This window comes from Syngnathus typhle, linkage group LG1, assembly GCF_033458585.1.
Source record: "Syngnathus typhle isolate RoL2023-S1 ecotype Sweden linkage group LG1, RoL_Styp_1.0, whole genome shotgun sequence".
NCBI lineage: Eukaryota > Metazoa > Chordata > Actinopteri > Syngnathiformes > Syngnathidae > Syngnathus > Syngnathus typhle.
In genome coordinates, this window is record NC_083738.1 from 25,178,488 (window position 1) to 25,206,185 (window position 27,698).

A 27,698-nucleotide genomic window follows, 5' to 3' on the forward strand; every position below is an offset into this window, starting at 1 on the left:
GAGCTAATTATGTTATTATTCATAAGTAATGGTGTTAATCTATGTAAATACACTCGAATGATCAACGTTCCTAGGAAATCACAACGTCCCGTCACCGCTGTGTTTTATTTAGATTGTCGGCTGCGATTTAGAGTTGGGGAGCGCGGCCAAAGAAGACAACTGCGGCGTCTGCAATGGCGACGGCTCCTCGTGCAGGCTGATGCGAGGGCACTACAAATCCCAGCATGCCTCTGGAAAAAGTACGTCCAATGCTGAGATTTGGTCGTTACACCGGTTAAATGACTTCGTTAACATACATCTTGTGCTCCTCCATCTTCTTGTGAAGCGGAGGACACGGTCGTCGTCATCCCCTTCAAGAGTCGACAAGTACGTCTGATCCTAAAAGGCCCGGATCACTTGTGTAAGTCCTGGTAGGTCCAGGGTGCTCTCCCATCCAAATCAGCCAGATATCAAACTTGTACCTGATAGCCTCAAATGCATTTCTTATAGCCTTAACATGTTTTAATCCGATGCCAAAAAAAAACAAAGCTTTTGGAGCCAGCAGCAGATGCTTCCATCAACTGTCAACAGCTGACAAATTGAATCAGTCGCTAATCGTGCGTTTGACCTTCTGTATGTTTTCCTTTCACGTGAGCTTTCTTTCCCAAGCCCGCTTTTTCTCAATGGCGAGCTTTTTCATTCTCCTTTTGGCATGCAAATCGGAACCATGTGTTGACTGTTGTCGGTTCGCGCTCCTTCCCGTGCTCGCCGATGTTTTCGTTGCCCTTAATGTCCTTGTTGGAAATCCACGTTGCCGTCTTGTCAGGGTTGAAGTGAGGTCAAAAACTCGAAGAGCTTAGAGCAGCACGTCCAAGGGAGTGACTTCAAGCACATTTCGTGCCTGTTTGTTTGAAATGTGGTCACGGTTGGCTCGCGAAGAGAACGCCGCTCGCCAAGGATGCAAAATGTCCGCCGAATGCAAGACTGTGACAATTGTAGTGCGAATCAAAGACTTATTTCTCCTCTGTTCCCTTTTTTTTTTTTTTTTGTAGATGTGGAGAGTAAAACTCTGCAAGGGGTGAAAGGTCAACTTATCTTGGATAAATCAGGCCAGTACCAACTGGAAAACACCACCTTGGACTACCAGAAACTCTCCGATAAGGAAGTCCTCCGAATTCCAGGGCCGCTCGGGGCTGATTTCACCATCCAGGTAAGCGTGGAGTCAAAACCTTATCCAGCCTACACGTATGGAATCAGAACCATATTTTTCCGTCAGGTCCAGTTTGCAAGTGGACCAGACAGTGTCACCCAGTACATATTCTACCAACCCATCGTCCACCGCTGGAGGGAAACTGACTTCTTCCCTTGCTCTGTCACTTGTGGTGGCGGTAAGTTGTGATCTGAAGATTGACTGACATCCCAATAATCACATAAATATTTGACGTCTATAGCCGTCATTGGTAGTGAACGAGTTCTACTTTCCTCGACTCAGGGTACCAGCTGACGTCCGCAGAGTGCTTCGACCTGCGTGGCGGCCGAGTGGTGGCGGACCAATACTGCCATTATTACCCGGAGAACAGCAAGCCCAAACCCAAACTGCAGGAGTGCAACTTGGAGCCCTGCTTGGCCAGGTTGCGTTCTTATTTGCTTTTTTTGAAGGCTCGAAATTTGACTGGACATCTTTTGTCTTTTTAGCGACGGCTACAAGCAGATCATGCCGTATGACCTCTACCACCCCCTGCCTCGGTACGTAAACTCCTTCAAGAAATCCACGAGGTCCAGCACCTGTTTCAACCTTTTGGATCTTGTCTCGTAAGATGGGAGAGCGGCCCTTGGACGGCCTGCTCCACTTCCTGCAACGGGGGCACCCAAAGTCGCTCGGTTTCCTGCGTGGAGGAAGACATGCAGGGGATCGTCAGCGCCACTGACGAGTGGAAGTGCCTTTACGCCCCCAAGATGGCCGTCTTGCAACCCTGCAACACCTTTGAGTGCCCCACCTGGATGGCCCAGGAGTGGTCACCTGTAAGTTCAAATGCATTTTTATAGTTCATGGAAATTCACCTGTGAAGGTTGTAGTGCATTTGAAATTCCTCCTAAATAGTGAATACTTGTTATTGCAACAGACTCCATTATTTCCTCTTCAATGGCCGCCATACAAACAGAGGCAAAGGAAAAAAAAAAAACTTGGATGCAGGTTACCTTGCACATTCTTCCCGGAACTTGCCTTTTTTTTTTTTTTAAATGCTTGGTTTGGCAGAGAACACACAAAGTTCACTCCTGTTCAGACACCAGTGGGGGATTTTTGGACCGTCCCGTCCCCCCTCCTCTCCCCTCGAGTCAAAGGCCAAGACATTTAGAACAGGACGAGGGCTAGCCAACTAACACAGCTTTATCTCTGAATATATGCGAGGTGAATGGTATTAACTGCCGCCCCCCTCCCTCGCTTCTTCAGTGCACTGTGACATGCGGTCAGGGTCTGCGCTACCGGGTGGTGCTCTGCATGGATCACCGAGGGCTCCACGCAGGAGGCTGCGACCCCACCACCAAGCCCCACATTAAGGAGGAGTGCCTGGTCACTGTGCCTTGCTACAAAGCCATCGGTGCGTTTGGAAATCATGCAAGGAAAACCGTTTAGCAACCCGGCCTGACTTTTTTTTTTTTTTTCCCCTTCCTTCAGATACACTCCCGGTGGAGGCCAAACCGCTGTGGCATAAGCAGGCCATCGAGCTGCACGAGGAGACGCTTGTGACCGAGGAGCCAAAGTGAGTTACTGAGCCCACGGTCCAAATAAGACTCGGCGCTGACAGCTTTCCCCGGACCTCGACGGGATTGCGGTCGCGAGAGCCGCCGGCAGTTTCCAGCGTGCACCTGTCGTCCGCACCTGTCAAAACACAGCATGCGCTGTTTGGCGTCGGGCTCCGAATACGTCATGTGTCTTATAAATCAAGCAGCGTGAAAGAACAGCGTGGATAAACTCAATTCACACTTTAACTAGATTGGGTCGGGCCCAAGCGAGATTTGCTCATTGTTCGCTTTCTCCCAAGGTCGATGTTTCACGCTTCCTTTCCTCCGCCGAGCACCTGCGATGTCAGATCCCGCTCGTAAATGTGATGTACGGGGTCACGTAAGGTAACAAAAGCCGAGTTGAAAGCAACAGGAGAGGGCGAAAAAAAACGTCCGGCGGCCCGTGTTGCTCCAGCACACCGGCAGATGTTACAGATGTTTTTGTCGTGCGTATCGATCGACTAATAAAGGCCGGCTATCCTCCAAAGACTTTTGGAGCGGGGCCCGGCGCGATGCGTGACTCGCATTAGCGAGCGTGTTCGCCAGTTTTGAAACATCTGCGACTTTGACTCATCTCTGAAGTGAGAAAGCTGCGACGGAGGAGCGCCTTCTTCCCGCCGCAAATATATGCGTGTAATATAGCCTCGGTCACATGCCAACACTAATAGCGTCTCTGCTAACCATATGGGAGAAAATTACAAAGACTAGCTAGCCCTGGATTGAGTTTACCCCAAAAGACAAAAAAAAAAAAGACTCAATGAAATATTTCCACTGTCGGAAATGTAATTGATGAGATTAGGAAGAGCCTTTGGCGCTGATTGCAAACATCTGTCTCACGGAAGACAGCACGCTAACTCACAAACATCTTTTGCTGGATGTCTTCTCTTTGTGAAGGCTAAACGCATCGCGAAGGAGCTAGCATGACTGCGCGACGAGATGATTCAGACGTGTTCATCCATCTTGTGTTAATGAGCAGGAGCCAACGGCTTTTAGTCATCACGCACGACCTTGAAAGCGTTTTTGATTCTAACCGAAAATCCGCTCTGTGATCTGTTAAATCGAGCTGACACTTTTATTTATTTATTTTTAATTAGCATTCCTCAGGAAGTTGGATTGATATGAAACGTGTGTCTGGGGGGGGGGGGGGGGGTGGAGATAAAGAAAAAAAATACTAAAGAAAAAAACAAAGGTACTGTTGTATTTTTGACTCCTTGGCAAGTTACTCGAGAAGGTCAAGCGAGGTTATTATCGTCAACAAAAAGATTAAAATGTAAAAACATTTTTGTTAATGAAGGAAAAGAAAAATGTTTTATAAACAAAACTAGCTGAAACTAAATGTTACTGAACTTAAAGTAAATGTCCTTAAAAAATTACTTTTTAATTAATATTATACATGAGCGTTCTGTGTTCATTTTCAATGTATTTATTTCTGTTTTAATATGCGTCTGCTCAAATGCTCCATAATGTAACAAAGCTATTTTTAAAACAAAACAAAAATTTCCCCAAAAAAGAAAAACTGATAAAAATTAATAAAACCTCCTCTGAAAACAAATTCAGTGAATATAACAAAAATCAAAAGGAAATAAAAACGATATATAAATGCGGCCACTAACTTGTCTGACGCTCGTGTCCCATTCGCAGCTTCATCCCCGGCGCTTGGCAGCCTTGCAGCAGAACGTGCGGCACCGGGACTCAGCGGCGCACAGTCAAGTGCCGAGTCTTGCTCTCCTTCTCCCAGACCGTGGCCGACCTCCCCGACGAAGAATGCAAAGGCGTCAAACCTGCGCTGAGTCAAGCCTGCCACCGGATTCCCTGCCACATGTCAGAAGGCAACGATGAGCAGCAGGAGGAGGAAGAGGAGGGCTCGGAGGAGGAGAACCTCGAGGGAGAGGAGCTTCACGAATGGGAATACGACGGCTTCACCGAGTGTTCCAAGAGTTGCGGAGGCGGTAAGAAACTCGCCCGGTCATCCCCGTCTCATTTTTTTACCGCCGTTCACGCTCGGCGGCGTTTGAATCTCAGGTGTGCAGGAAGCCGTGGTCATCTGCCTGAACAAGCAGACCAAGATGGCGTCGGCAAACCAGAGTTTGTGCGTGAGCGCCCGCAGGCCCCCGCCGCTCCTCCTGGACTGTCAAACGCAGCCTTGCCCCCCCAGGTAAAATCCTCGCCGCCATGCTTTGGAATATTTTCAGGAGCACATGTAATGAATGACTTTTTCGCAACGTCACGCTTTCAATGGCGGAGGCTGAAAACTTGTTTTTGCAGGCCTCGAGTCTTGTTTTCAAGCACAACAAACGTTGCATCGCACGTGTTTCCTTTGGCCTTGCGCGCTCTCCCCGAGGCCTCCGAGCACTTCCACGTGAAGCTGCGCTCTTTGGATAGTAACCCCCCCCTTCGTGAAGAGAAATGGCCTCGGGGGCCTCGGAGTGAATATGAATCATTTGGAAATGAAAATGTTTAAAGTAGGCTGGATTCATGAAGTGGGAGAAGGATTAGTTCATCAAACTCGCAGCGTGTGGGTGAGAAAAATCTCAAGTGCTTCACATTCTTGGTTGTAATGCTCTTTACAGGTGGGAAGCAGGGGGGTGGAGCCAATGCTCCGCTTCCTGTGGGGTCGGCCTGATGTCCCGCACCGTAGCGTGCGCTCGCCGTCCGTCCGTGGGGAGCAACAGCACGGAGGTTCTGCCAAATGAAAACTGCCACGATCCAAAACCAAACCCCATCCAGGCTTGCAACCGCTTCGACTGCCCCCCCACGTGGGAGACGCAGGAATGGGGGAAGGTACAAAGACAAATGAAGAAGTGATCCTTCACAAGACCATGATGATTGTTTCTTTGTTGCTTTTAGTGCTCCAGTCGTTGCGGGAATGGAGTCGAGAGGAGACGGGTGGTGTGCAAACAGCGCTTGGCCGACGGAAGCTTCCTGGAGTTGCCAGACTCCTTTTGTCCCGCCAAGGTGCCGGCCAGCCAGCGGCTTTGTAGCACAGAGCAGCGCTGCCCGCCCCAGTGGGTCACCAGCTGGTCCCAGGTAGCCTTGATCCGATCCATCAGACTAGCTTAATTAAAGTTATGATAACTTACTTTTTGAAAAAAAAAATTTCAGTGTTCGGCGACTTGCGGAAATGGGATGCAAAGACTGGAGGCAGTCTGCATGAAGCAAGGCGAGGACGGACAGTATCACACGGTCGCTCCAAACAATTGCTCCTCTCTTGGACGGCCCACCAGGATCCGACCGTGCTCTCTCAGACTCTGCAAGAGTAAGACACCCTCGTACTCACAAATTGTAACGAGAAGAACCAAAGGAGTGCAACTTTTTGTCACAGATTCGCTAAAAACGGAGTCTACCATCCTGGCTCGGAGGAATGTTTATGTTCAATGGAGGAGGAGTAAAAGGGTCCATTTGATGGCTGGCGGCACCGCCTATCTTCTCCCCTGGACAACTGTGGTCCTTCGCTGTCCAGCCCGCCATATCCGCAAAGCAAATATCCAATGGTTGAAAGAAGGGAAGCCCCTGGCGACACCTCTGGGGTTAGTGAAGATCCAGCAGGTCGGCCCGTCTGATGCCGGGACGTACACCTGCGTGGCGGGCCGGGTTAAAGAACATTTGGTCCTACGGGTCATTGGGGGCAAGCACAAGTTGCGTAGACCGGAAGCGACGGGGGCACAGGAGCCCTCAGTGTCGCCTGATGGGTATGACGACATTGTTGAGCGCTTGCTCCAGCTCAAGGTTGAGAAGAACAAGACCACCTCGGAAGACAGGCGAGATCTTCTCGATATCCCCGATGTCATCGTTCTCGATAGTCGGAGGCTGGATGAGCTCGGCAGCCTCGGAGGAAAGCAAGGCGAGCGAGCCGTCGCTCAGTTAGTCGACGAGCTGTCCGTTTCCCACCACGGGACCAATGAGTCAACTCGTCACCATCCAGAAATGGAATCAAACCCAAAAAGCCAGCCGAGCAGGTACAGAAGCCCGGTGATCATCCAGAGCCCCTGGAAAGTCAGAGCGGGATCGTCTTCGGACGCGAGCGTCAACGTCGGGCGACCGATTTTGCTGCGGAAACCGTATGTCAGTTTGGAGATCAGATGTGAGACTCTCGGTTACCCGGAACCATCCCTAACCTGGACCAAAAATGGAAAACCGTTGCGTTCCGATCGCAGGTATGACCGCACGACTCGTGAACTGCAAACAAGATTACGATTTAACTGAGCGGCCATTCTTGTCTTGGCACCGGCAGAATAGACATGTTGCCCGGCGGCTCGCTAAGGATCCGCTCTCCGAACCTGTCCGACGAGGGTCTGTACACCTGCACCGCCAGAAACCGGCTGGGGTCTTCCTCACGCTCGTCTTGGTTGCAGATTACAGGTGAGAACCGTATCCCGGACCCGCAAAACCGAAATCCGTGCGAAGCACCTGTGGCTAAAGCCAAACTATGGCAGGATTTTTACTTTCTGGGTCTGGATTTTTTTTCCTCCTAAAGCAACAATGAGATGCCTTCCGTTTTTAAACATATCTACTTTTTCGGGTTGAAAACTTGCTGTTTCTGGGAAGTCACATTCATGCGCTCGGCCACCGCAAATGTTTTCAAACTGGGTCGCCAAGCCGTGGCTTGCCTGGCTGAGTCAGCGGTGGAGAATGCGTGCTGCGTGCCATCAGCAGAAGTCCCCTGAGAGCCGCGCCGTCCGTCCCACCTCCCCTCAAAGCGTCGCCGCTTGCAACCTCTTTGTATTGCAATCAAAAAGGCGGACGGCACCGCTGCTTTTCTCGCCCATACGACAACAATTAGAAGGCTCGGGGGGGAACGTTTCAAAGACGATAAGCCGCTACGCTCTGAGGGCCAAAGAATAAAAGGGGCTGTCTAAGGACAAGTTATTTTGTTGTTGTTTTTTGGGGTTTTTCCCTTTCCTTTAATTCCCATCCACTGTATTATCAGGAAGCGGAGGAAGAAACTGCGTCCAAGCTGATGGCTACTTTTGCCCTGATAGGAGCAACAGCACCATCCAGTCAGCTGCCCACAGGTTGGCGGCCGCAATGCACATTTTTAGTCATCCATTTTCAAATCTCACAAAACTCCCTTCAAGTCGTTGGCGCGCGGACCCTTGGGCGGCGTGCTCAGCCAGCTGCGGCGGCGGGTCCCAGACCAGACGAGTGCGTTGCGTGGACGGCCCCGAGGGCGGCTCGACGGAGGTGGAGCAGCGGCGCTGCTTCGGCGCGGGGCGGAAACCCTCCGACATCAGGACGTGCAACGTTTTGCCCTGCGTCGCTTGGGCTACGAGCAACTGGGGATTGGTAAGCCCGCTCCTTCTAGCCAATCATCTTAACAAGTCATGGAAACATTAAGGAGGCCTCGCTTTTTGACCTTGTTGGCGCCAATGCCAACGCTGACTCACGACTCAAATATGGCGTTCGCCTTTCATGACATAAACTGCATCAGTGTTTCTCGCGACACATACTTTTGGATATACTGTGTTTATGCCGTAAATATTCTCTGCGCGTCAACTTCCAACGTGGCAGCATTTGGCTTTTTCGCGTAAATAATTGATGTGACAATCTGACATTTCCCGCCTAATCTTAAAAATCAAAAGTGACCCAACATTGCCATCTAGTGGTATCTGGAAGTCATTACACTGGCTTACAAACCTAAATTTCACAGGCAAGCAGGGCTAATTAGCATTCTGAACCTATTTGTGTTATAACTTTTTGTTCTTTTTGAATGTTTCAGTGCAGTGGTCAATGCCTGGGTCCAGGTTTGGCTGCACAGCACCGCAATGTTTTCTGCCTAGACACAAATGGCACCAAAGTCCCTTCCAGGATATGCGGCGGACTCAGACGGTAAAAATAGCCGTCCCAAACAAACGTTCCCTCCGCCGGGTATCGGCTTTGTGACTCCGATTCGTTTCCCCTTCCAAGGCCGAGCTCCACGAGGAACTGCACGGCGGACGCTTGCGCTCCGCGCTGGCGAGTCGGCCCGTGGACGCAGTGCACGGCCACCTGCGGCCGACACGGCTTCCAGTCGCGCCGGGTGGCGTGCACGAGGCGACCCGGCGGGAGCTGCTCGCGGAGGCCTCGTCCCGCCAGCTGGCAGCGCTGCAATACGGTGTCCTGCGGCAGAGGTGAGCCGTTCGAACGTCACGCAGCAAATGTCCACTCTAGAAGTTTTTAACACGACGGTCGCTGGCGCTTTGCTAACCGTAGCCGCCGGAGAGTGCCGCGACAGCACCCGGTACTGCGAGAAGGTGCGGCAGTTGGAGTTGTGCACACTTCCACAGTTTAAAAGTCGCTGCTGTCACTCGTGTCTCAACACCTGATGGGCGGGGCACGTCGGATGCCATCAAAGACCTCCCCGCTGCAGGCATTGATGAACAGAGGGACATGTCGTACGATGGATGTTTTCAGATGATGTGATGTGAGAACCACTGGAAAGGATTTGAAACACAATTTCCAAAGCATTTTGGGTCTGCCAAAAAAAAAAGCCTCCAATCTGATATTTGAATTGACAAATTGAATTGGATGGGAGTTTGAACTGAATGTTGCACTCATGACTGAAGCAAACACACAATGGGAGGAAACAGGAAAAAGAAATATTTTGCACTCGAAACTCAACAAAAGTCTTTGTTAAAAACATGACTTGTTGATGTTTTTTATGTTACATTTATATATTTTGCTTTGTATTTTTTAAAAGGTATTTATCTTCAGTATATGTCTAGTTTAACCACTTTTTTTATGCTTTTGCACATTTAGTCGTGACATGCCCACATGTTGTCGCCAACTTTTAATTCTTCCTTTTGGCTCCCAGGTGACAAGAAAGCACAATGCTGGAAAAACAGCAATTTTGAAGCATCAGTAATGTTTCTTTTTGAATTCTTGATTTTTTTCGTTCTAACATACATTTTTGATTGATTATTTATTCACCGGATTGGCACTTTTGGATTTGAGTGCAACATGTTGGTATTTTGAGATGCAATTGTTTGATTTTATGAGAAGAAACCGTCATCAACATATCAAGTATATGCTTCAGTTGTGTAGATATGTATTTTGTCTTATTTATTTCCATGCGTGTCTCTGTGTACAGTTTTGTAAATAAATAAAATGGTTGGAATTGATGTTGCCTGGTGATTATACGTATTTGACGTAGAGCGCCCTCTGCTGGTAATTCCGATTTTTCATCAAATTATGCTCTGCTTTTATGTAATATTGCTACCTGAGGAACAAAATTGGAATGGTATTCAATAATGACACCGTATGTTTGTGCCGTCAATAATTAATAATATCATTATTATCATTTGGCATTGCTGCATGAATCACTCGAGTTTCCTACGTTTTCCGTTTTTGAACGCCCCTTACGTGGCGCATACGTGTGACGTATATATCCCGCGACAGCAGCTTTTCCGTGAGCGCTTCAAGCCCAATTGCTAATGGGAAATTAGTGACTTTGACCGTTTTTCACTTTTTGTTCTGTTAAACTATCCAAATCGTGTGCACTGGCATATGAATTTCCACTTGACAAATATGTAGCGGGCACAAGTGTGTAGTTTTAAAGTCCCGCAGTAGCCCAGTTTGGAAAGTGACTGCTTGGAGTTTATCTTGGACGTTGTGGTAGCGTTTTGGTCAACTCGGGAAAGTATGGACGAACCGAAGGAAGCTGCGGATGACGGAGGAGCTTCGACCAAAGAGACGGACAAGAAGAAAAGATCCCGCGTCAAGCAGCTGCTGTGCGAAGTGAAAAAACAAGTGGAGTTCTGGTTCGGAGACGTCAACCTCCACAAGGACCGCTTTCTGAGAAAGCTCATTGACGAGTCGGATGACGGCTGTAAGTCACCTACATCGAAAATTGCATCGGACCTGTTTTGACTGCTTTGCGGGTTTTGTCTCAGATGTTGATTTATCCGTGGTGGCGAGCTTCAATCGCATGAAGAAACTGACGAGCGACACTAAACTCATCGCCAGGGCTCTGAAGAATTCTTCCTTGCTGGAGGTGAGGAGCGGCAAAAGCCTGCCTGTGCATTCGAATCCGACTCAATGAATGGAAAACGTGTGGCAAACTTTCAGGTGAATTTAGAAGGTGATAAAGTGAGACGGCAACTTCCCATCGGAGATGTTCCACCAGACGTGGACAGCCGCACAGTCTACGTGGTAAACTTTTGGTTTTCTTTTAAGCTCTCTGTTTATGTTTTTGGTCAAATTGACCCACGCTGATATTATCCAGCCCAAAATAATTGATGTCGAAAGAAACGAAATAATGTCGTTTCATTTAGGAGCTCCTGCCCAAGGACGTGACTCACAGCTGGATCGAGAAGGTCTTCTCTAAATGCGGGACCGTCGTATACGCCAGCATCCCCAGATACAAAACCACCAACGATCCCAAAGGCTTTGCCTTTGTGGAGTTCGAGAACCCAGAGCAAGCCAAAAAAGCCGTTGAGGTGAACTTTTATTCAGAATAATAAGCCACTGATGAGCTGAAGAAAACTTGAGGTTTCTTTTTTTTCCCCCACATCCAGATGCTCAATAATCCTCCTGAAGATGCTCCTAGGAAACCGGGAATATTCCCCAAGACTAAGAAGGGGAAGCCCATCAAGATGACTGCAGACAATCCGTCTTCAGGTAAACACAAAAAAAAAATAAAAATGCTCTTCCTATTTTATTTATTTAAATTTGATTGAAAATTTGAGCACAAGACAGTTACAATTAAAAGAAAGAAAAACACTTGATTAAAAACTAAGGACAAGCTGTTGTGCTTGGGTTGTTTTGAATTAATTAAGGGGAATTAATTTTCTAAAAAATGTGTCGCAGGTGGCGGCGGGGAAGAAGAGAAGAAAAAGAAAAAGAAGAAGAAAAAAAAGCTGCTGGCCGAGGAGGCCAAAGTGGCGCCGATGGACGCCGAGCCGCCAGTTCTGCAGCAGCAACAGCAGAAGAAGAAAAAGAAGCAGCAGCAAGGCTCAGATGCCGCGAGTCAGAAGACGACGGGTAAAATCTCGGAGAAAAAGAGACGCCGCTCGCGGGCGGTGGACGAATCGGAAGCGGCGCTGCCCGCCAAGATGAGGAAGCTCGAGGAGAACGATGAAGTCGAGTTTGAGAGCAGTAAGCTTCTGTCAAGAAACCAAGGAGGAAAAAAAAAAAAAGTGAATTGACAATGTGATTGCATGTGCAGATCCGCCACTAGAGGGCGAGCATGGGAAAGAAAACCAAGAAGACCCGCTGGTCAAAGCCAAGAGAAAGAGGAAGAAGAAACACAAGGAGAAGCTTAAGATTGGCGAGGAGGTCATCCCGCTGAGGGTCATGTCCAAGTACGAGCGCACGACAACAACGAGGCCACACTCCGGTAAACAAAAACAAAAAATACGCGCGGGCAAATAACCACGTTTGTGCGATGGCAGGAAAGCGTGGCTGGAGCTCAAGTCCGAGTACCTGCGGCTGCAGAAGCGCAGCATGTCCTCCCTGAAGAAGTGCATGACGCAGTTGGACGGCGAGGAGCGACGCGGCAGCAGAAGCAACCAGAAGAGTGAGTTCAGCACGACGCCGCTTCGCTTCAGAACATCTCGCGTGCTAAATGTGGAAAGTAGGGGTGTAACGATACATCGATACACATCGATTAATCGATATAATGCTCTACGATTTATTGGCATCGATGCTAAAGGTAAACATCGATTTATATCGCCGTGTTTGACCTCGGACATTAGACGCGACTTTATTTTGAAATCCAGTTCATTGTTGCTTGCTTCCTCTTTTCGGGAGCAGTGCGCCCGGCGTTGTTGTGTTGTGAGCAGAGCACGCACGTGAAAGGGGAGGCGACAACGAGTACGCGGCTCCTGGGCTGGTGCTATGGCTAGTGTCCAAAAAGACGAGGAATTTGGCTCCCCTTTAGGCTTCAAGTCATTCGTTTGGAAGCACTTTGGATTCCAAAGAAAAGATGGCTCAACGGACAAGACACGTTCAGTTTGTAAATCCTGCCATGCGGTGATCAAATATTCAGGGAGCACAAATCTCGCCGCACATTTAAAGAAAAAACACGACATCAAAGTTCAGTGTTAAAGTAAGCGATTTGTATACTACAATACTCTTGTAATTTCCTAAATAAAGAGTTTGCAGTACCTTGTTGATTTTGCGTATGAATTGTTATAAATCAGGAGATTGTTCTATATTTTTTTTATTAAAAAAAAAAAAATTGATCGTAGAGCACTATATCGCGATATATCGTGAATGAATCGCAGCAGGCTTTAAGATATCGGCAAATATCGTATCGTAGTTCTTTATATCGATATTATATCGTATTGTGACAAAACCCGCGATTTACACCCCTAGTGGAAAGGCCTCAGGGTTTTGGTTTTTTTTCCTCTTACAGTGGAGGCGAGCGAGAAGGCGAGCACTTTGGGTCCGCAGTTCACCAGCGGCGTCATCATGAAGATTACGGACAACAAGGCGCTTCCGGGGAGGAAGATAATCAAGGTAAAGAGCACGTTAAAGGGGAAGTCGACCCCAAAGATCTACCAGTGTAACAATGTTATGTTTGATTAAGTGTGTATATGCCATGTGTGAGTTTGTGTGTACTACGTAAATTAGTCACTGCTTCTACTTCAACATTTAAAAAAAGCTCCATCCTCCCTTTCCTGACAGACTTTGTAGATTCAACGTGACAAACGCTTTGAGCAATCATGAGGTGCTTGTCACGGTCGAAATTCTAAAGTTCAATGTTCACCAACTTGCGCACTTGTGCGTTATTTTGTTACAGTGTGTTCATCCTAAAGTGACTCACTGCTGCCATCTTTTGGCCGTAGTTGGTACTTTATTGTTCTATCCATATAATCTACGTGCATCTCCCTCTCCTGCTCTCTATTTATCTATTTGTTAGTTACTTTGCTTTTCCGGCTTAATGATCAAACCAAAGCTAGCCAAGACTTTTGTCCTCCATTTGCATAAAAAAAAAAAAAAGTCATGCTTTCATCCCACTTTCCTTTGGGACATAGGACACCCTGTGCAAGATCTCGCCGGTGGCGTACGTTGACCTGTTGGAAGGCGACGCCGAGGGCTACGTGCGCTTCGAGCGGCCAGAGTACGCGCAGGCCGTCAACGATAATAAAGCCAAGCTGCAGAAGGTGCACAGCTGGCAGCTGGAGATCCTTTCAGGTGGGCCCCACACGCTTGCTTCCAAGAAAGTCCGAGAGAAAACGCCTGTTGGGTTGTCAACAGGCGACAACGAGCAGAGGTACTGGCAGAAGATCCTGGTGGATCGGCAGGTCAAGCTCAACCGGCCGAGAGAGAAGAAGCGCGGCACGGCCAAGGTGAGACGACGGCTCCTTCAAGGCGCTGACTTCAAGCTTACCTTTCAAATCCTTTCAGCTCTTGTCCAAAGCGGAGAAGATCATCACTGCTCGCGCCAAGGAAGCCTGCAAGCACATTCACTTCCAAGAAGACTGACTCGCTGCTCCTTAGTTGTTGTTGTTGTTTTTTTTATACTTTTTGCCTTTGCGCTGGAGCACCAAGTTCAAGTTTGTGATGTAAATAGCATGAAGCTCCCCATCAAGATGTGCACATGTTTTTTTTTATTGTCATTTGACTAATGGACTTTTTCAAATGTGGAGTGCATTAAAAGAAAACGTTTGAACTTTTAGAATTGTTGACATAAATGCCATGGGTTCATTTTTGCATTTTTTTTTTCTTTTCTCACAAAATGATTCACTCAAACCAAGAACTCTTTTTTTTTAAAACATGATTTAGTTTTGTTTTGGAATGGCTTACACTGCTTGCATTGGACATTACACTGACAATTAGAATTAGGCTCACATTGACATTTTCTTTTTATTTAAATTGTAAAAGGATCATTCACCAGTATTTTCAGATGTTTTCCACATACGATCTGTAACATCTCAACCGAACGAATCAAATTGTATGGTGGTTTATTTTCTTAACATCAAAAAATAAGTAAAACATGGGTGCCTAAATTGTCGTCCTATTCGGCAACGCCCCATATACGACATAAATTACGGTATGCATTTTGCTCCTCGTGGATCGGCGCAAGGAACTAATGCTTCCCCCTGAAGCTGGTAGCGTTTAACACTTTTATCCACTAGGTGGCAACATTTTGCCCAAAAAAACGTCATCGAACAACCGCTTGCTAATTAACATTAATTAATGTCTGGTGTGCTTTCGTGTCTTCATCCTAATGGTTTCTTATTTGTGCGTGTCGCGCACGTTCAACGTAAATGTGGAAAATATAAAGACAAGAAATTCACGGTCACAGTAGGGCAGCTTGTCAATTGCAAGTTTAATTGAATTGAATGAAGGCTACGTGCCAATTGATTTCACGGCTGTCGTCATCCGGTGAGTGACTGCAGGGTGCCACGAGAGTTTGGGGGCGTGTTGCTGCCATAACGAGGGTGGGGGCGTGTGTGTGTTTGTGCTTGAGCGTGGAAAAGCTCTGAGTGCCCACGCCGCCTTGATTTACACGCGATTCCTCAGCGCCTCCTCTCGCGAACGTCTGAGGTGCAACAAGTTTTGCGGCGGTGAACGTGAACGCCTCGTGACCGTCAACCCGCGCCGTGATTCGGATGGAGCGTGGAGCGTCCACGGGGAACATGGACGAGAAAGTGACCCCTCGGCGTCGAGCCGCCAGCGTCATCCCGTCGCTGTGCTCGGTGGCGTCCATCGCCTTCTGCGTGGTGCTCAGCATCCACGCAGCAGACGTCAGGCGCCGGCTGGCGGGTTTGGAGCGCGGCGCGGACGCGTCGACGCGCGCCCCCGCCGACGATTTGGATGCGTTGGTTGCGCAAAAAGTCAACGAGATGCTCTCCCAGGTGAGATTGACCCGTGCGCGTGGCCGATGAAGCAACACAGACATCACCATGTTGTAATTGTTCTCTGCAGCGTTCTTATGAGCAATTCGTCAAGATCCGGAGCGCCCGGCAAGCGTCACCTGAATGCAACTGTCCTCCAGGTGAGCCACCCGCGGGCGCGTGGGAGTGAATGGGAAGTGGTGCGTTCAAGGACGCCGCGGATGTTGCCGCGTGTTTTTGGCAGCTCCGCTGTGACGAATGCGCGCAGCTGAGATTGAGTGAGCGGCCTAAACATAGACGTGCCGAGTGGCTGGCACCCTTGCCATGTTGTCGTGAAAGGCGGACGACACATGAGCTTCCCGCTTGCCGCCGGTAGATGGAATCATTTGTTCCCTCAGCTTTGTGTCCAACGCGGTTTCAAGTTCTTTTTTTTTTTTTTTGATTGACAGTTCAACCGTCTCACGGTATTAGCAGTAAAATTAAAAAGAGGGAAAAAAACGAGTTACTTGCACTCAAAAGTGCTTGGTGAAAACGTGCATCTTAATGCACCGTTGTTATTTTGGTGCAGATCCCACGAAATTTGCATAGCATGGCTTTTTTCTTTATTTCTCAACGAACGATGCATGCATTTTAAATTTGAAATAAATTCGAAGTGGACATTTATTTTGCTGCTTCAGTCTTGGCAGAGCTCTGTGTTGTGGTGTGTAGATTTCGTTTAGTCTTGGCCGAAATGAGGTTCTCGTCTCCATTCATTTATCTTCACGAACAGAATGGTACTTAATCTATGTATAGATGTAAATGTAGATTTCTTTCCATTATTTCAATATTACACTCTTCACTGACAAATATATCGCTTAATTGTCATCTCAAATAATTGCATAACAAACATCAAGTTTGATTATGATTAAACCGCAATTGGTAAGCCACAGCGTCAAGCTAATGGGTAGCTTAGCATCACACTTCACACAGCTAGCTTGGCCTTTTTTTCCAAGCAACTGATTTTTAAATGAATGACTTGTCACGGAGTTTGAGTCAAAGTCAATTGGAGTCTTTCAGTCTTCTGTCTTTGATTAGTTTTATTCACGTAATTGAAATTGCCGACTCATATGTGATTTGAGTCGCACAACTCGGATAATTAGCGAATGCGCGGTAACGTCAAGCAGGTGGCGGCGGCGGCGGCGGCGGCGGCGGCGGCAGCCAGCTGTTCCCGCTTAAGACGACCCACCTCATGTGACGCACACGCAATTACGCTTCGATTGCCTCTCCGTCGGAATCGAGCCCATCAAGTTGAGCTTTTAACTTCTTCCTGATGACTCATCACAAGTTACACTTGCTCTAATGCTCCACTTGAAGGCCAGAAATAGCTTTTCATCTTTAAAACCGAAAGCAGCTCTTTTGAAAGCGCGGCACACTTTTCCCGCTTTGCTTTTGTGACGCGTGTGTGGAACCTGAGGGCGAAACTCTGAATGGAAAACCTACAAACAAAAAGCAAATAGCTGAAAGTGCTTCTTTGCGCGTGTTCATACACATTTACTGTCCTGCTCTGTTGACTTTGGTTACATGCCAGTCCATAGCTGGGAAAAAAAAGATTCCTGTCTGAAGGGGCATAAGCATAGAAATGAGGTTTTTTTTTGTCCCAGCCTTGGTGGAGGTCTGCGCTCCAAGTGCCATTCTGGTTTTGCAGTCTCATTCAAGACGGTCTTTGTCATGTGACGTGGGCGGCATCGTGCCCCCATCTGCGTCTGAGCTAGCCTAAGGTTGCGGGCGAGGGGGTTCAGAGTTACCACAAAAGCCAGCTCACAGACCCTCTGTCTCATCCCACCGGTGCCCTTTGACCCCTGGCTAAGACGTCCTTTGAGCTCTCTTCACAAGCCCGCACTGCTGTTGGCTGGCACTTTTGGAGACCTTCTTTCAAACAGTCGCTCTTTGTTGTAATACGGGGATTTTTTTTTTCCCCGCGATTGGCAATCTTATTTGTTCTCTCGCCGTTCGAAAGACACTTTGATTTTAAATTGACTGAAAGTGATTGTTTCTGAGGTTTTTCCCTTCGTTGTCCTCTTCAGGGCACCCATCAGATGTTTCAATACTTTTGCTCATTTGAAAATTGCTCCATTCTGACTTGTGTAACACATCAAGGCATGAAATTCAGAATTTTTGCCTCATTTATCTTTTGATATGAAAGCCAAATGTTTTGTGTACATCCAAAGAAAGGAATTGACCTTGCCGTTCCAATACTTTTGAAGGACACTCCATGTGGCATTCCGCGCAGGTCAGGTTGGGCCCAGCGGCGATGTCTTCGCATATCGAATGTGTCAGTCGGGTTGTGTCGCTCGTTTGGATGTTGTGTACTTAGCGCACGCACGCATTCCTGCTCGGGTTGTGCGCTTGGCGAGATTCCCGCTGCTCCGTCGCCAAGAAAGCCGGCCCTGTCAGGAGCCGAAGGAGAAGAGTGTGTGCTGATGTGTGGAGCGGCGACGAGGGGGGCGCAATGGATCTCGGCCTCGTCTGCTGCCGGGTGTAAATATGGCCGCCGCAGCAGGTGTGGTGAGCCGGCTTTCGTCTCCTCGGCTACAGGGACACCGTCTCGGAGGAGTCAATATTTGCCCTCGCCATCAAAGCTGGGCCTGTTTATGCATGAAAACATAACTTTTGCCGTGTTCCAGTGGATGTGCACTGGAACATTTATTGTAATAGGGATGTTCCAGGCCACGTTTTCCGAACCGAGTAACGGTAATGCCTGATGTGAAAAATTCATTTAACATGATGACAAAAAAATGGTGTTCAACTGCCGCACAATAGCGCCAACTACTGCAGCGGAAGACTCAATGTCCTAATTTTTATCTCAAATATCGGTTGTTGGTATCGGCAGCCTTCACGAGAACCCGATACCTAACTTCAAGTCTGGTATGGGCCCATTTCTACTTCTTGTTTTTTCAGTCTTCCCAAAGATGTTGGTACAAGAAATATGATTTGTATCTAGTCATTGCAATTACTGCTTTGAAAGCTTTTTCCATTATTTGGTAATAAACAGTAGAATGTGGATTATTTTCACCAAAAACTCTGCTTGGCAAATGTCAGGCAGAGTGGTGACTCTTATGACCTATAGAAAACCTGGCCTTCAAATTAGAGTCAAACTTTAATTTCCTGGTTCATTCCATTTCAACGACTACTTGGGGAAACGCCTTCTCTGATTGGCTGAAAAATATCGGTTAAAAATATCCTCCAATGAATCAATGCGAGCCATAAATCTGAGTGGTTCTCCAAGTGTCTCTTCAATAGCAGCTTGTGGAAGGTTTTCAAAACACTCAATCATTTTTTTTTTCTTTTTATTCCTGAAACTTATGTTGCTAACTGTAGTGAAATTTGGGAAAACAAAATGTAATACAGCTCCCCTACTTGATCTCAAACTTGCCATATTAATTGTACGCAAGCTTTTAAGCTAACACAGCCACTTTCCCATCATGTAGCACTGTATGTACAGTCCACCACCAGAGCCATAATCCTCTTCACCTTTTTTTAACAACACTCTCCTCTCTGTGTACTCTTGGCAAGTGTGTGGAAAAACACTCGCAAGGCTTTGCGGGGATTTGCATCCCCTCGTGCGGTCGGCTCATTGAAACCATCCGTTCGCCCGCCATTCATTTCTGTAAATTTGCTAAAGGAGATGCAGAATCTGGCCGGCGGGACGCCTTTGGTTGAAAGATGACAGTATGCAGACAGCCGATGGTACGGAGCGAATGAGCCACATCACACATAGCAGGCGTCTTGCTAGCCGCGAGCGCCGCGTCCTTTTTATAGCCTCCAAAATCCCTTTCCGCCGCACCCCCGGGGAGGGAGGAAGTCGGCGTTTCATTAAGTGACGCTCCCGGAAACAAATACAGGCTCTGTTGAAAGGAGGGGGGAGGCGGAGAAATGACACTTGGAAATAATCATGTGGCGGAGTGCGCAAGGCCAGACGTCCCACTGCGACCTCTCAAAGTTTGCGTTTGAAAAGCAAAGCTCCTTCTCGGAAGCCAAATCAGGAAGTCGGGATTAACTGCAAAGTCACGCTTGCATTCGATTCAAGTACGCCGCTTCCGATATTGTCTCTGCACTTTGCTGAAGGAGCCTTTTATCAGCCATTTAGGAGCATTTCCCTCCAAATAATGACATTTTATGATGTGTCAACACTGCGGTTGAGCTCTGGTTAGGCTTGAAGGCATAAAAGCGTTTTTGTTAACGCTCGGCAGAAGTTACAACTTCCTCACGGTTTCGTGTTGGCGCAAAACAATAACAACGTATTTGCTGGACTTGTTTTGTATCCGCTATTTGGGGAAAGCTTTATGGGATGAGTGATTATCATCATTAGCAGCGAGCCGTGCAGCAAATGGCGTCCAACAACAATGAATCATGCTGCAGGCGCTTCAGATAGTGGTTGGATCCCTGCGGACAGGTGCATACCTCGGGGTCCTCCACAAATAAGGGGGGAGGGGGGGGTTAGAGGGAGGTGAGGATTTGATATAAGCAAAGGTGAGAGTGTTGATGATCTGCTCCGAAACCGAAAACAGATGAGTGTGGTTAGATGGAAGTGGGAGGGGGTGGGGGGTGGGGGGGGTCGTAGCAGGGTGTTGAAAGGCCTCCTTCTGTTCTGTGTCTGTGTTTATCCTCGAGGGGTGTCACTAAGTTATGGCTACCGCGATCTGCTCGATGCGTTTTGGGAGCGCCACCTGTTTATCTGTAAACACAGTTGTCAAAATGTCTGTGAAGGGAATTTTAAAGAGGGTTTTTTTTTTTTAATTTAAAAAGAAATTTTTACAAGGTCCATACGGGGGACAGATGAAAATGTGGGAGAAGAATCGGAAAATATGCAAAAGTGTCCCCGCTGCACCCCCCTCTAACTCCGCCAGTGCATGCAACGACTGAGAACTATGTCGTAGTGAATTGTGGAGATAGTGTTAAACTATTTTTTTGTGATCCGGGGCTTCAGGCTAGTGTGGCTGCTTTGGAGCATCTTGTTGGAAATTTGCTACGGAAACATTTATAACCAAAACAAGAGCAATCTATTGTAAGATGATCATACTTGAGGTGCATTTATGGGAAATGTTCGCAAATTAGAGCTTGACACTATGCAGATTTTTTGTTTTTGACATTGAATTATCTTTGTTATGAAATGATGTTACTATTTTGTACTTGTGTGGACCACAAAAGGCCCCCGGACCGTAGTTTGAGCACCACAGTTTTAAGTGCATGCATTTTTTTTTATTCATCTGCAAAATGAGTTTAACATCCATTATTGGAGGCACTACTTGATTGCAGCCGTGCAGCGTGTTTTGTTAGCGCCCCCAAGCTCGCCTATCAGTCGACACCCAGCCGGGCTCTCGAGGCTCTCGTAGAGATGCCGCAGATGCCGTCACATGACATCAGCGGTGACAAATAAAAAGCAGCGGCGGTGACCGCTCTCTTGTTTATGACGGGCGCCCTCGGAGTGGATGCGGCCTTTGACCTCGGGGAACTTTGGTCCGACTTGGGAGGCAGCCCTACAGAATGACACGCGGGACCAAAATAAAAACCTCAAAGAGGAAACTTGAGATATCAGCCCATCTGTCGTGACGCTTACGCTGCAATGTTGGTGTTTAACGAGAGAGCACCTTGAGGCAAAAAGCAGAATTACATTTGACAAGGCACGCAACCTTTTCTCTTTGCCTTGTCGAGGTGGCATGTGAGTGCCGATATTAGTCTCCCGCTGACTCGACATCCCCGGAGACAACCTTCTTGAACTCACCCCACTCCATCATTTCACTGTCAAATTACGACTGTGATGACTGACTACTTTGGGCCAGTACACACACATCAGGGCCCTAAATAGGCAAAGTCCAAAAGGGTGCCAGCGTTCCTGTCTCGTCCCAAGTGTCATTTACTTGTAATGGACGTGTTCTTTTGGCCCCAAAACCCGGGTGGTACCAAAAAAAAACAAAAATTGGCCCTCAAGAGTGTCTTGCGGCTGCAGCGACAGTCCAGCAGTTTCCCACCTACGAGCCAAAACACACTTTAGTGCCTCGGGAGCGCTGGACGCCAATTGCCGGGCAACATTTCCTCCGATTTGAAGCCTTGTGGTGAAATCTTTACAATGTGGGAACTAACGCGGCGTGGTGTAATCCGCGCAACTGCTGTGCGTCGGAAGCCTTCATCCTTTGCTTATATATGGCGCGTGGTAACTTGGTCCAGTCTGGCAGCTGCTCTCGGAGCGCCATAGTAAAGTGTAACCCGAGATCGGGCAATGTAGTTGTGAATGGTGCCAATTAGGTCAAACCGGAATGGCGGGGTGCAAAATTAGCCGAAAAATAGACATCGTTAGGAGGCAGCCATTTTCCCCAAGTGGGTCTAGATGAGTGAGGAGTTGAAAAGTCAACATGGCCGCTCCACCTGTTCACATTCGGCCACAACAACTGATCATGATTTGAAGCCCGTAAGATAAATACGTGCGTTACATCATCGATTGATTTTCTCGGCCAACGAGGAACGGACAGTCGGGAACACGCGAGGCTGCAAACAGTCGTCCCGTGTCTCCTCGTCCTGTTTTAGCAAGCCCGAAGCGAGCGTCCAAGCTAAGCCACGATACGATTATATTGGCTGCTAATCCGACTATGTCGACGGATGTGCGAGCGAGGGTTTTTAATGTAGGAAAACACTGTCTGGGAATCGGGATCTGAACTTGAAACTAGGACGGATTATTTATTATCCCATGGCAGTTTACAACCTATGTAAGGGGGGGGGGGAGGCATTTGTGGATGCTCACTTGCCAAAATACAGGTCGAGAGTTACCAAACGGCGCTGTCCACTGTTCTGAATGGAATCGACTTCTGCAGTTCCACGCCAAGTGGTCTCATCAAATATGGATATCGCAGGCTATTAAAATGATCCCAAGGGAGCTCTCAAACACAAATTCAGATCAATCTGGCAGCGTCAGAGAGAAAATTGACAAATGTCTTGTTTCGTTTGAGAAATTCCAACACTGCTGCTCCCTCTCCACTTCCAAAGTGGAGGAGCGCCGTCTTAGTCTGAGCATGGGATGGGGCTCACGTTACAGGCGGCTGCCCACCCGCATTTGCTGGCAGTTCGAGGTGTCCAAACTAAAACCGGTGCCAACTATGAGTGCAATCTCTCGCTCAGAGGCTTAGTAAAAAAAGAAATAAATAAAAATCAGTTGCAGGAAAATCAGCGATCGCGTGCTGCTGGATCATGGGCGAGGAGAAGCGCCATCTTCCATTCTTAAATCCAGATTCTTTACTTATGAATCACACGGCCACATCATCAGGCATCGCTCATTGATATTTTCATCACCATAGCAACAGGCTGATGCGGAAAGGCCAGAAAAAGGCCCACATTGTGTGCAGTCCGACGATTGGTCCCATTGTGTGAGGATGATTGACGGCGGAGGGTCCCACTTGTCATGTCAGCATGTTTGTTGATTGACGACGGGAGGCCTTTATGAGGGCCCGGCTGGAGTTTTATCGGCCGGCGTGGCGGGCCACGATGGTTTACGGGTTCCTGCGATGACGGATGGTGACAACTGTCAGCTTTCTCGCCAGGCTGGTGGTACGGGTCGGGCGGGAATGTTGGCCAGGCTTCCGGTCTGCAATGTTATGAAACTCGAGTCTCGTCGGGATCCGCCTTAGGTCGCTGCGCCAGCCTCGTATAACGCGAAGAATAGCATCCCTCTCGTTGCCACGGCAACCTTGGATTATACCTTTGCGCTGATTTACCGTTCAAGACGGCTTGTAAAAACGATGCCACGGAATCAAGTTTCATTTAAAAATAATAATCGGAAAAATAGAATGTTTAATTGCGATCACTGGCAGGACACAATTCTGGGTTGGGACCCTGCGGGTTCTCGGCAAAACCTTTTATTGTCTTTTTTTTGTGGGTATTATTTTCCTGGTTTGTTTAAACACATGTGTAAATTTGGGTAGACCGAAGCAAATGTTGTTCCTTTTCCACTCTGGCAAATCAAGTTAGCTTTTTGTTCCTTTTACCCAACATCAATTCTCTTGTTTGGCTTTAATCAGGAAAAAAAAATAACATTTGTGCATTCATCCAGTGGGCCGGCAAAGTGCTCCTCCCGCGCTGATAGACGATCCCGCTTGTTTAGTTGCATAAGACACCTTCTCGTCCTCTCGCTTTGGATTCACTCACCCTCGTCTTTTTCATCACCGCCGCCGTAGAGAACCTGTCGATTTACGAGCCGACGGGTTTGTGTTACCGCCGCTCCTCTTGGATACGCATCACAGGCGCCGAGAGCGTCAGGACGGTTGCTCGGCACGCTGAGTCGGCGCTTCTTTCGCACCTGTTATATTTAGTGGCGTCATAAACTCTTTTGAATCGTCTACTTCATCAAATTCTTACCGAGAGTGCATCGCTCAATGACGATATTAAGGCGGGTTGTCGTGATGGATCTGCCAGGACCTTTGTTTCATTTGCGACCCGCGAGTATCACAGAGGAATCATTTTTCTTCAAACCACTTGATCACTCAGAAAGGGGAAAGCTTACTGCTAAAAGCGCCGTCCTTCTATTATTGTTCAATTGCACTTGTCAAGCTTCCACTTGTGTGGCCCTTCCAGTTGTGCAAAAACAAACAAGATGTCTCCCTTCATCTACTAAATAAAGAGCAGCGGCCGGGCGGCAGCCGCACTTGTTATTCTACTTTGAGAGGAATGCTTCGTTTTGTTTTTACAGCAAGAAATGCTTTTTCACAAACGATCTCCCAGTGGAGCAGCCGTACAGGTGACGCTATATATAAAAAAAAATTAAACCTCAAACCCTCCTTTTGATTACGGGCTGATTTCCCGACAGCCACGTCAAGCTAAGTAGCGACCTAGCTTGCGCCTCCTCGCAAGCTGTTTGTTACTTGACTTTTAATTTGACAAGGACGCGACATGAAGCTTTCATAAATACAAACAAAGGTCTTAAGAGCCTCTGCAGGCTGTTTTTAAATAATTCCAGGCCACAATAACAGAGCGAACTGACGTGAACTGTTCCAGTGGCGTTTAGTCAGTCACTTCCTGGGGTGTGTTGCTCATGACTGCCGCGGCGCGCGTTAGCTAACGTTAGCGCCTCATCCTAAGAGATGCTTCAGGCCGTCATCAAACAAAAGCACCCCCTTCCCCTTCATCTGATTTACAGGCAAACTAACAGGCCCACCAAATGAGACACACAATTTGAGTCTGGAGCGGTACAAGCCATCGGGTCGGAACACCGCAGAGGAAGCGGCCATTTTTGATTGACGACTTTTCAGCTGCCGCAAGAGATGGTGGCCGCTCAAGTTAGTGCGTGCCGATCGAAGGCCAGGATGTAAATCATGCCTTTGCCGGGGCCTTAACGCAGAAGGCGCTCCAATTACTGGCTCTGTCACCAAAGTCTGATGATTTTTTCTTGCCTGCGTGTTGCAAGTGAATTCTGAAGGTCAGCGGCTTTATTTAACATCCAAAACAAGCGTGCACTGTTTCTGTTTTTGTCACCTTTTGCCGCGGATGGAAAGCCGGCTGGCCGCTCTGATTAAATCCAGTCGGACTGTAAAGTGTTCTAATTGATGCCAGAAGGGAAACAAAAAAAATAACACAAACGATGTGACACAACTGAATTGCAGACATCTAGTAGGCATGTTATTAAAGTTGACATTTACTTGTCTGCATTCGATACATTTTACAATCCTGGCAAGGTGTGCGAAATGCTTCTTGTTGGTGCCAAAAGGGGAGAAATGAGGCCAAAGTCAGCTTGGAAGGGGAAAAAAAAAAATAATCATAAAAAGTCCTTTATGTATCCCAAGCATGCCGGCTTTGCCCATCATAAACACGCAACAATATGAAAACACAGTCCTTATTTGGGCTGTTCACATGAAATGTGTAAACGTTTATGTCATAAACATGAGCTTCTCTAGTGGTTTTGTGGATCCAATATTGGAACGTTTTAGTTTCTAATAATGATAGCTCGACGGTACGATTCACTTGTTAGCCACAACAATCGCTAAAGTGCCGCGACAGCTGTTCCGTGTCGATTGACTTGAGAACGTCCGCACACTTTGGAATGATTTTAAGGAGAAACAAGTCGGAGTGTGTGATGATTTTTTTATTGAGGGACTAAATTAAAGCGAAATATGAACTCAAATGTTTTGGCATGTGTCGCCTGACATGACCTATGCGTCACTTCCTCTTAATTTCACATCACGTCTTCCCAGATCCTCGGGTTTTCCGACCTCCTCGTGTTCTTGCGCCGAAGGGCCAGCGAGGACGTTTCTTTTACCGAGTCGAGTCACGCCGCGTGGCGTTGGAACTCACTGACTCACACGAGGGAGAATCGCTGGAGCAATGAGGCCAAGGTTAAAGCAAAGTTACAGTCTCCACGTTGCTCTTAAGATCGGCTCTTTTGATTTTTATGATGGACAGATTTTACTTTTGACTTCTTTTCATGATTTAGCTGTTAATAACTCGTATCTTCTCCATAGGGGCTTCATGTTTGGTCATCAGATCTTTCCAAAGTAGTTGGTGCACAAAAGCATGCGCAGTGGGATGTGATCACCGTGCGGAAGCCAGGGGTCAAAGGTCATCACTCTCAAATAGCCCCCACGGCCGGGCTACGAGGGCCCGGCGGCTCGCGAGGCTTTGAAACGGGACTCGCGGATTCTGGACCGGGTTGTCGGCGCGCCGAGATCCCAGTTGTCACGTCAGGTGTCGGCTATTTTGGAGACGACGAAGGACGAGCTAGCGAGTGTGCGCTGATCCCGCGTGGCGGAGGAAACGACAGCGCCGGCGCGTTTTGTGTCTGCGAGTTTATGCCAAGGAACAAAAGAACAAGCTTCCTTTTTCCATCTTCAAAGGAGGAGCAATCAATTAGTCATCAAAAGTCTCTCAGAGAACAACCGTTAACCTTTCAGCGCATTCATTTTTCATTACCTGCTGTGATTGGCCAAGATTTTGGTTCACGTAAATAAAAAGCTTTCCATTATTATTCCGTGTCTACTCACAGATCACATTTATCAGAGGCGATGTCGATGTGGGAGAAAAAAATAATGAATGTCTCCAAGCTACAGGCAGGTTCTCATGGATTATTCACATTGAGAGGCTGGGCTGCTAATTGCTGATATACTGAACGCTCGCAGATGCCCCGCAGACATGAGGAAACCAAGGGACGCTTCATTAGGTACACGATGAGGATGATTTTTGAGTTTTCTGACCAGGATAACCCGTTGAACTTTGCTTTCACCGAGGTCAAATATGAGCCAGAAGTTCATCAATAATGCTTGTGGGTTTTCCATTTAGCATCCCAGTCTGTTTTTTTTTTGGGGGGGGGGGGGGGCTCATTAGCAGCAACTCCAATCTCCCGGGACAGTCAGTCATGCAGACAAGCAAACGCTCAAAACTAGAAAGAGGCTTTTGTTGCCGCTATTGACGCCGTCCAAAATTCTGAGGGATGGAATGCTCATTATGGTTGTTTTAGTCACAAGTGGAGCGGTTCCCTGGAGAAACGAGGGATGAAAGGCTCACAGCCATGACACAACACTGCGACTGTGTCAAGTAATTGGCATGAAGGAAAAACCAGTAGCCGGCATGTTAGCATATTAGCATACTAGCATATAAAGATAACGACCCCCATTTAAAATGTTCAGCTTGAAGAAGGAAAAATCAATAGCTAACATGTTAGCATACTAACATATGATCTATGTAGCATATAAAGATAGCTTGGGGAGCTAAAAAGTCGACCCCCACTAAAAATATTTGAGGTTTTTAGCTCCACTTAACAAAACAGCCTTTTGGGATTGCGTTTAATGAAAGTTTCCCATCGGATAGCTGTTTCCGTATCTGGCTAAATACAAGGCGGCTTCGTTGTTGCTTTAGCGGAGACACCGTTGGGACATATATCTGTCCATTTGAAATTCCTGGGAATGATAGCCGTTCTTTGATTTTGGCTAACTTGGGCAGGGTGTCTGCTCGCACTCGACGCCACCCTTTGCGATTCATTACTCTCTTCTCGGTGACCCAGCGAGGTTTTTGGCGGGAGGAAACCCAAACCGCAGGCATCCCCACCAGCCGTTCCCATCGTCCCTTCCCAATGGCAGATGAGAGAGAAAGCCCTCAAGCTGAAAAGCTCCAGTGGCTTTCCCAAGTTTTTCCCCTCCCTGCGTGCTAAAATCTCGCTAAAGT

At 47.7% G+C, this 27,698-nt stretch overlaps 3 protein-coding genes across 5 annotated transcripts in view; all 3 read left to right on the forward strand.

Annotated features, from left to right (window-relative positions):
• Nucleotides 1–9,860, forward strand: part of adamtsl3 (ADAMTS-like 3) — a 32,653-nt gene extending 22,793 nt beyond the window's left edge. For 2 of the 3 annotated variants that reach the window (XM_061284173.1, XM_061284184.1), the window contains 21 exons: nucleotides 113–239; nucleotides 326–400; nucleotides 1,032–1,189; nucleotides 1,256–1,367; nucleotides 1,472–1,610; nucleotides 1,675–1,725; nucleotides 1,797–2,001; nucleotides 2,432–2,579; nucleotides 2,657–2,741; nucleotides 4,405–4,712; nucleotides 4,786–4,918; nucleotides 5,334–5,544; nucleotides 5,611–5,790; nucleotides 5,866–6,019; nucleotides 6,086–6,917; nucleotides 6,995–7,122; nucleotides 7,691–7,775; nucleotides 7,839–8,046; nucleotides 8,480–8,589; nucleotides 8,668–8,870; nucleotides 8,953–9,860. In XM_061284173.1, coding sequence (XP_061140157.1) covers nucleotides 113–239; nucleotides 326–400; nucleotides 1,032–1,189; nucleotides 1,256–1,367; nucleotides 1,472–1,610; nucleotides 1,675–1,725; nucleotides 1,797–2,001; nucleotides 2,432–2,579; nucleotides 2,657–2,741; nucleotides 4,405–4,712; nucleotides 4,786–4,918; nucleotides 5,334–5,544; nucleotides 5,611–5,790; nucleotides 5,866–6,019; nucleotides 6,086–6,917; nucleotides 6,995–7,122; nucleotides 7,691–7,775; nucleotides 7,839–8,046; nucleotides 8,480–8,589; nucleotides 8,668–8,870; nucleotides 8,953–9,065 — 3,765 coding nt within the window. In that variant the 3' untranslated portion in view covers nucleotides 9,066–9,860. The remainder of the gene's footprint in view (nucleotides 1–112; nucleotides 240–325; nucleotides 401–1,031; nucleotides 1,190–1,255; nucleotides 1,368–1,471; nucleotides 1,611–1,674; nucleotides 1,726–1,796; nucleotides 2,002–2,431; nucleotides 2,580–2,656; nucleotides 2,742–4,404; nucleotides 4,713–4,785; nucleotides 4,919–5,333; nucleotides 5,545–5,610; nucleotides 5,791–5,865; nucleotides 6,020–6,085; nucleotides 6,918–6,994; nucleotides 7,123–7,690; nucleotides 7,776–7,838; nucleotides 8,047–8,479; nucleotides 8,590–8,667; nucleotides 8,871–8,952) is intronic. The other variant, XM_061284177.1, reaches the window with a different exon arrangement.
• A 264-nt stretch (nucleotides 9,861–10,124) lies between these two features.
• Nucleotides 10,125–14,378, forward strand: larp7 (La ribonucleoprotein 7, transcriptional regulator). Its single transcript, XM_061302294.1, has 12 exons — nucleotides 10,125–10,567; nucleotides 10,632–10,732; nucleotides 10,807–10,890; nucleotides 11,013–11,177; nucleotides 11,256–11,358; nucleotides 11,548–11,835; nucleotides 11,906–12,041; nucleotides 12,132–12,256; nucleotides 13,097–13,200; nucleotides 13,719–13,878; nucleotides 13,942–14,033; nucleotides 14,092–14,378. Exons 1-12 carry the CDS (start codon nucleotides 10,381–10,383, stop codon nucleotides 14,167–14,169), a joined length of 1,623 nt encoding a protein of 540 aa, XP_061158278.1. The 5' UTR covers nucleotides 10,125–10,380; the 3' UTR covers nucleotides 14,170–14,378.
• A 762-nt stretch (nucleotides 14,379–15,140) lies between these two features.
• Nucleotides 15,141–27,698, forward strand: part of LOC133169727 (collagen alpha-1(XXV) chain) — a 63,736-nt gene continuing 51,178 nt past the window's right edge. The window contains exons 1-2 of the mRNA XM_061302184.1: nucleotides 15,141–15,545; nucleotides 15,616–15,685. Coding sequence (XP_061158168.1) covers nucleotides 15,300–15,545; nucleotides 15,616–15,685 — 316 coding nt within the window. The 5' untranslated portion in view covers nucleotides 15,141–15,299. The remainder of the gene's footprint in view (nucleotides 15,546–15,615; nucleotides 15,686–27,698) is intronic.

Coding starts and splice junctions, on each gene's coding strand:
- larp7 (XM_061302294.1), top strand. CDS start 10,381: ATGGACGAACCGAAGGAAGCTGCGGATGACGGAGGAGCTTCGACCAAA. Junction 11,178..11,255: donor AAGCCAAAAAAGCCGTTGAG/GTGAACTTTTAT, acceptor CCCCACATCCAG/ATGCTCAATAATCCTCCTGA. Junction 12,042..12,131: donor CCGCTGAGGGTCATGTCCAA/GTACGAGCGCAC, acceptor GTGCGATGGCAG/GAAAGCGTGGCTGGAGCTCA.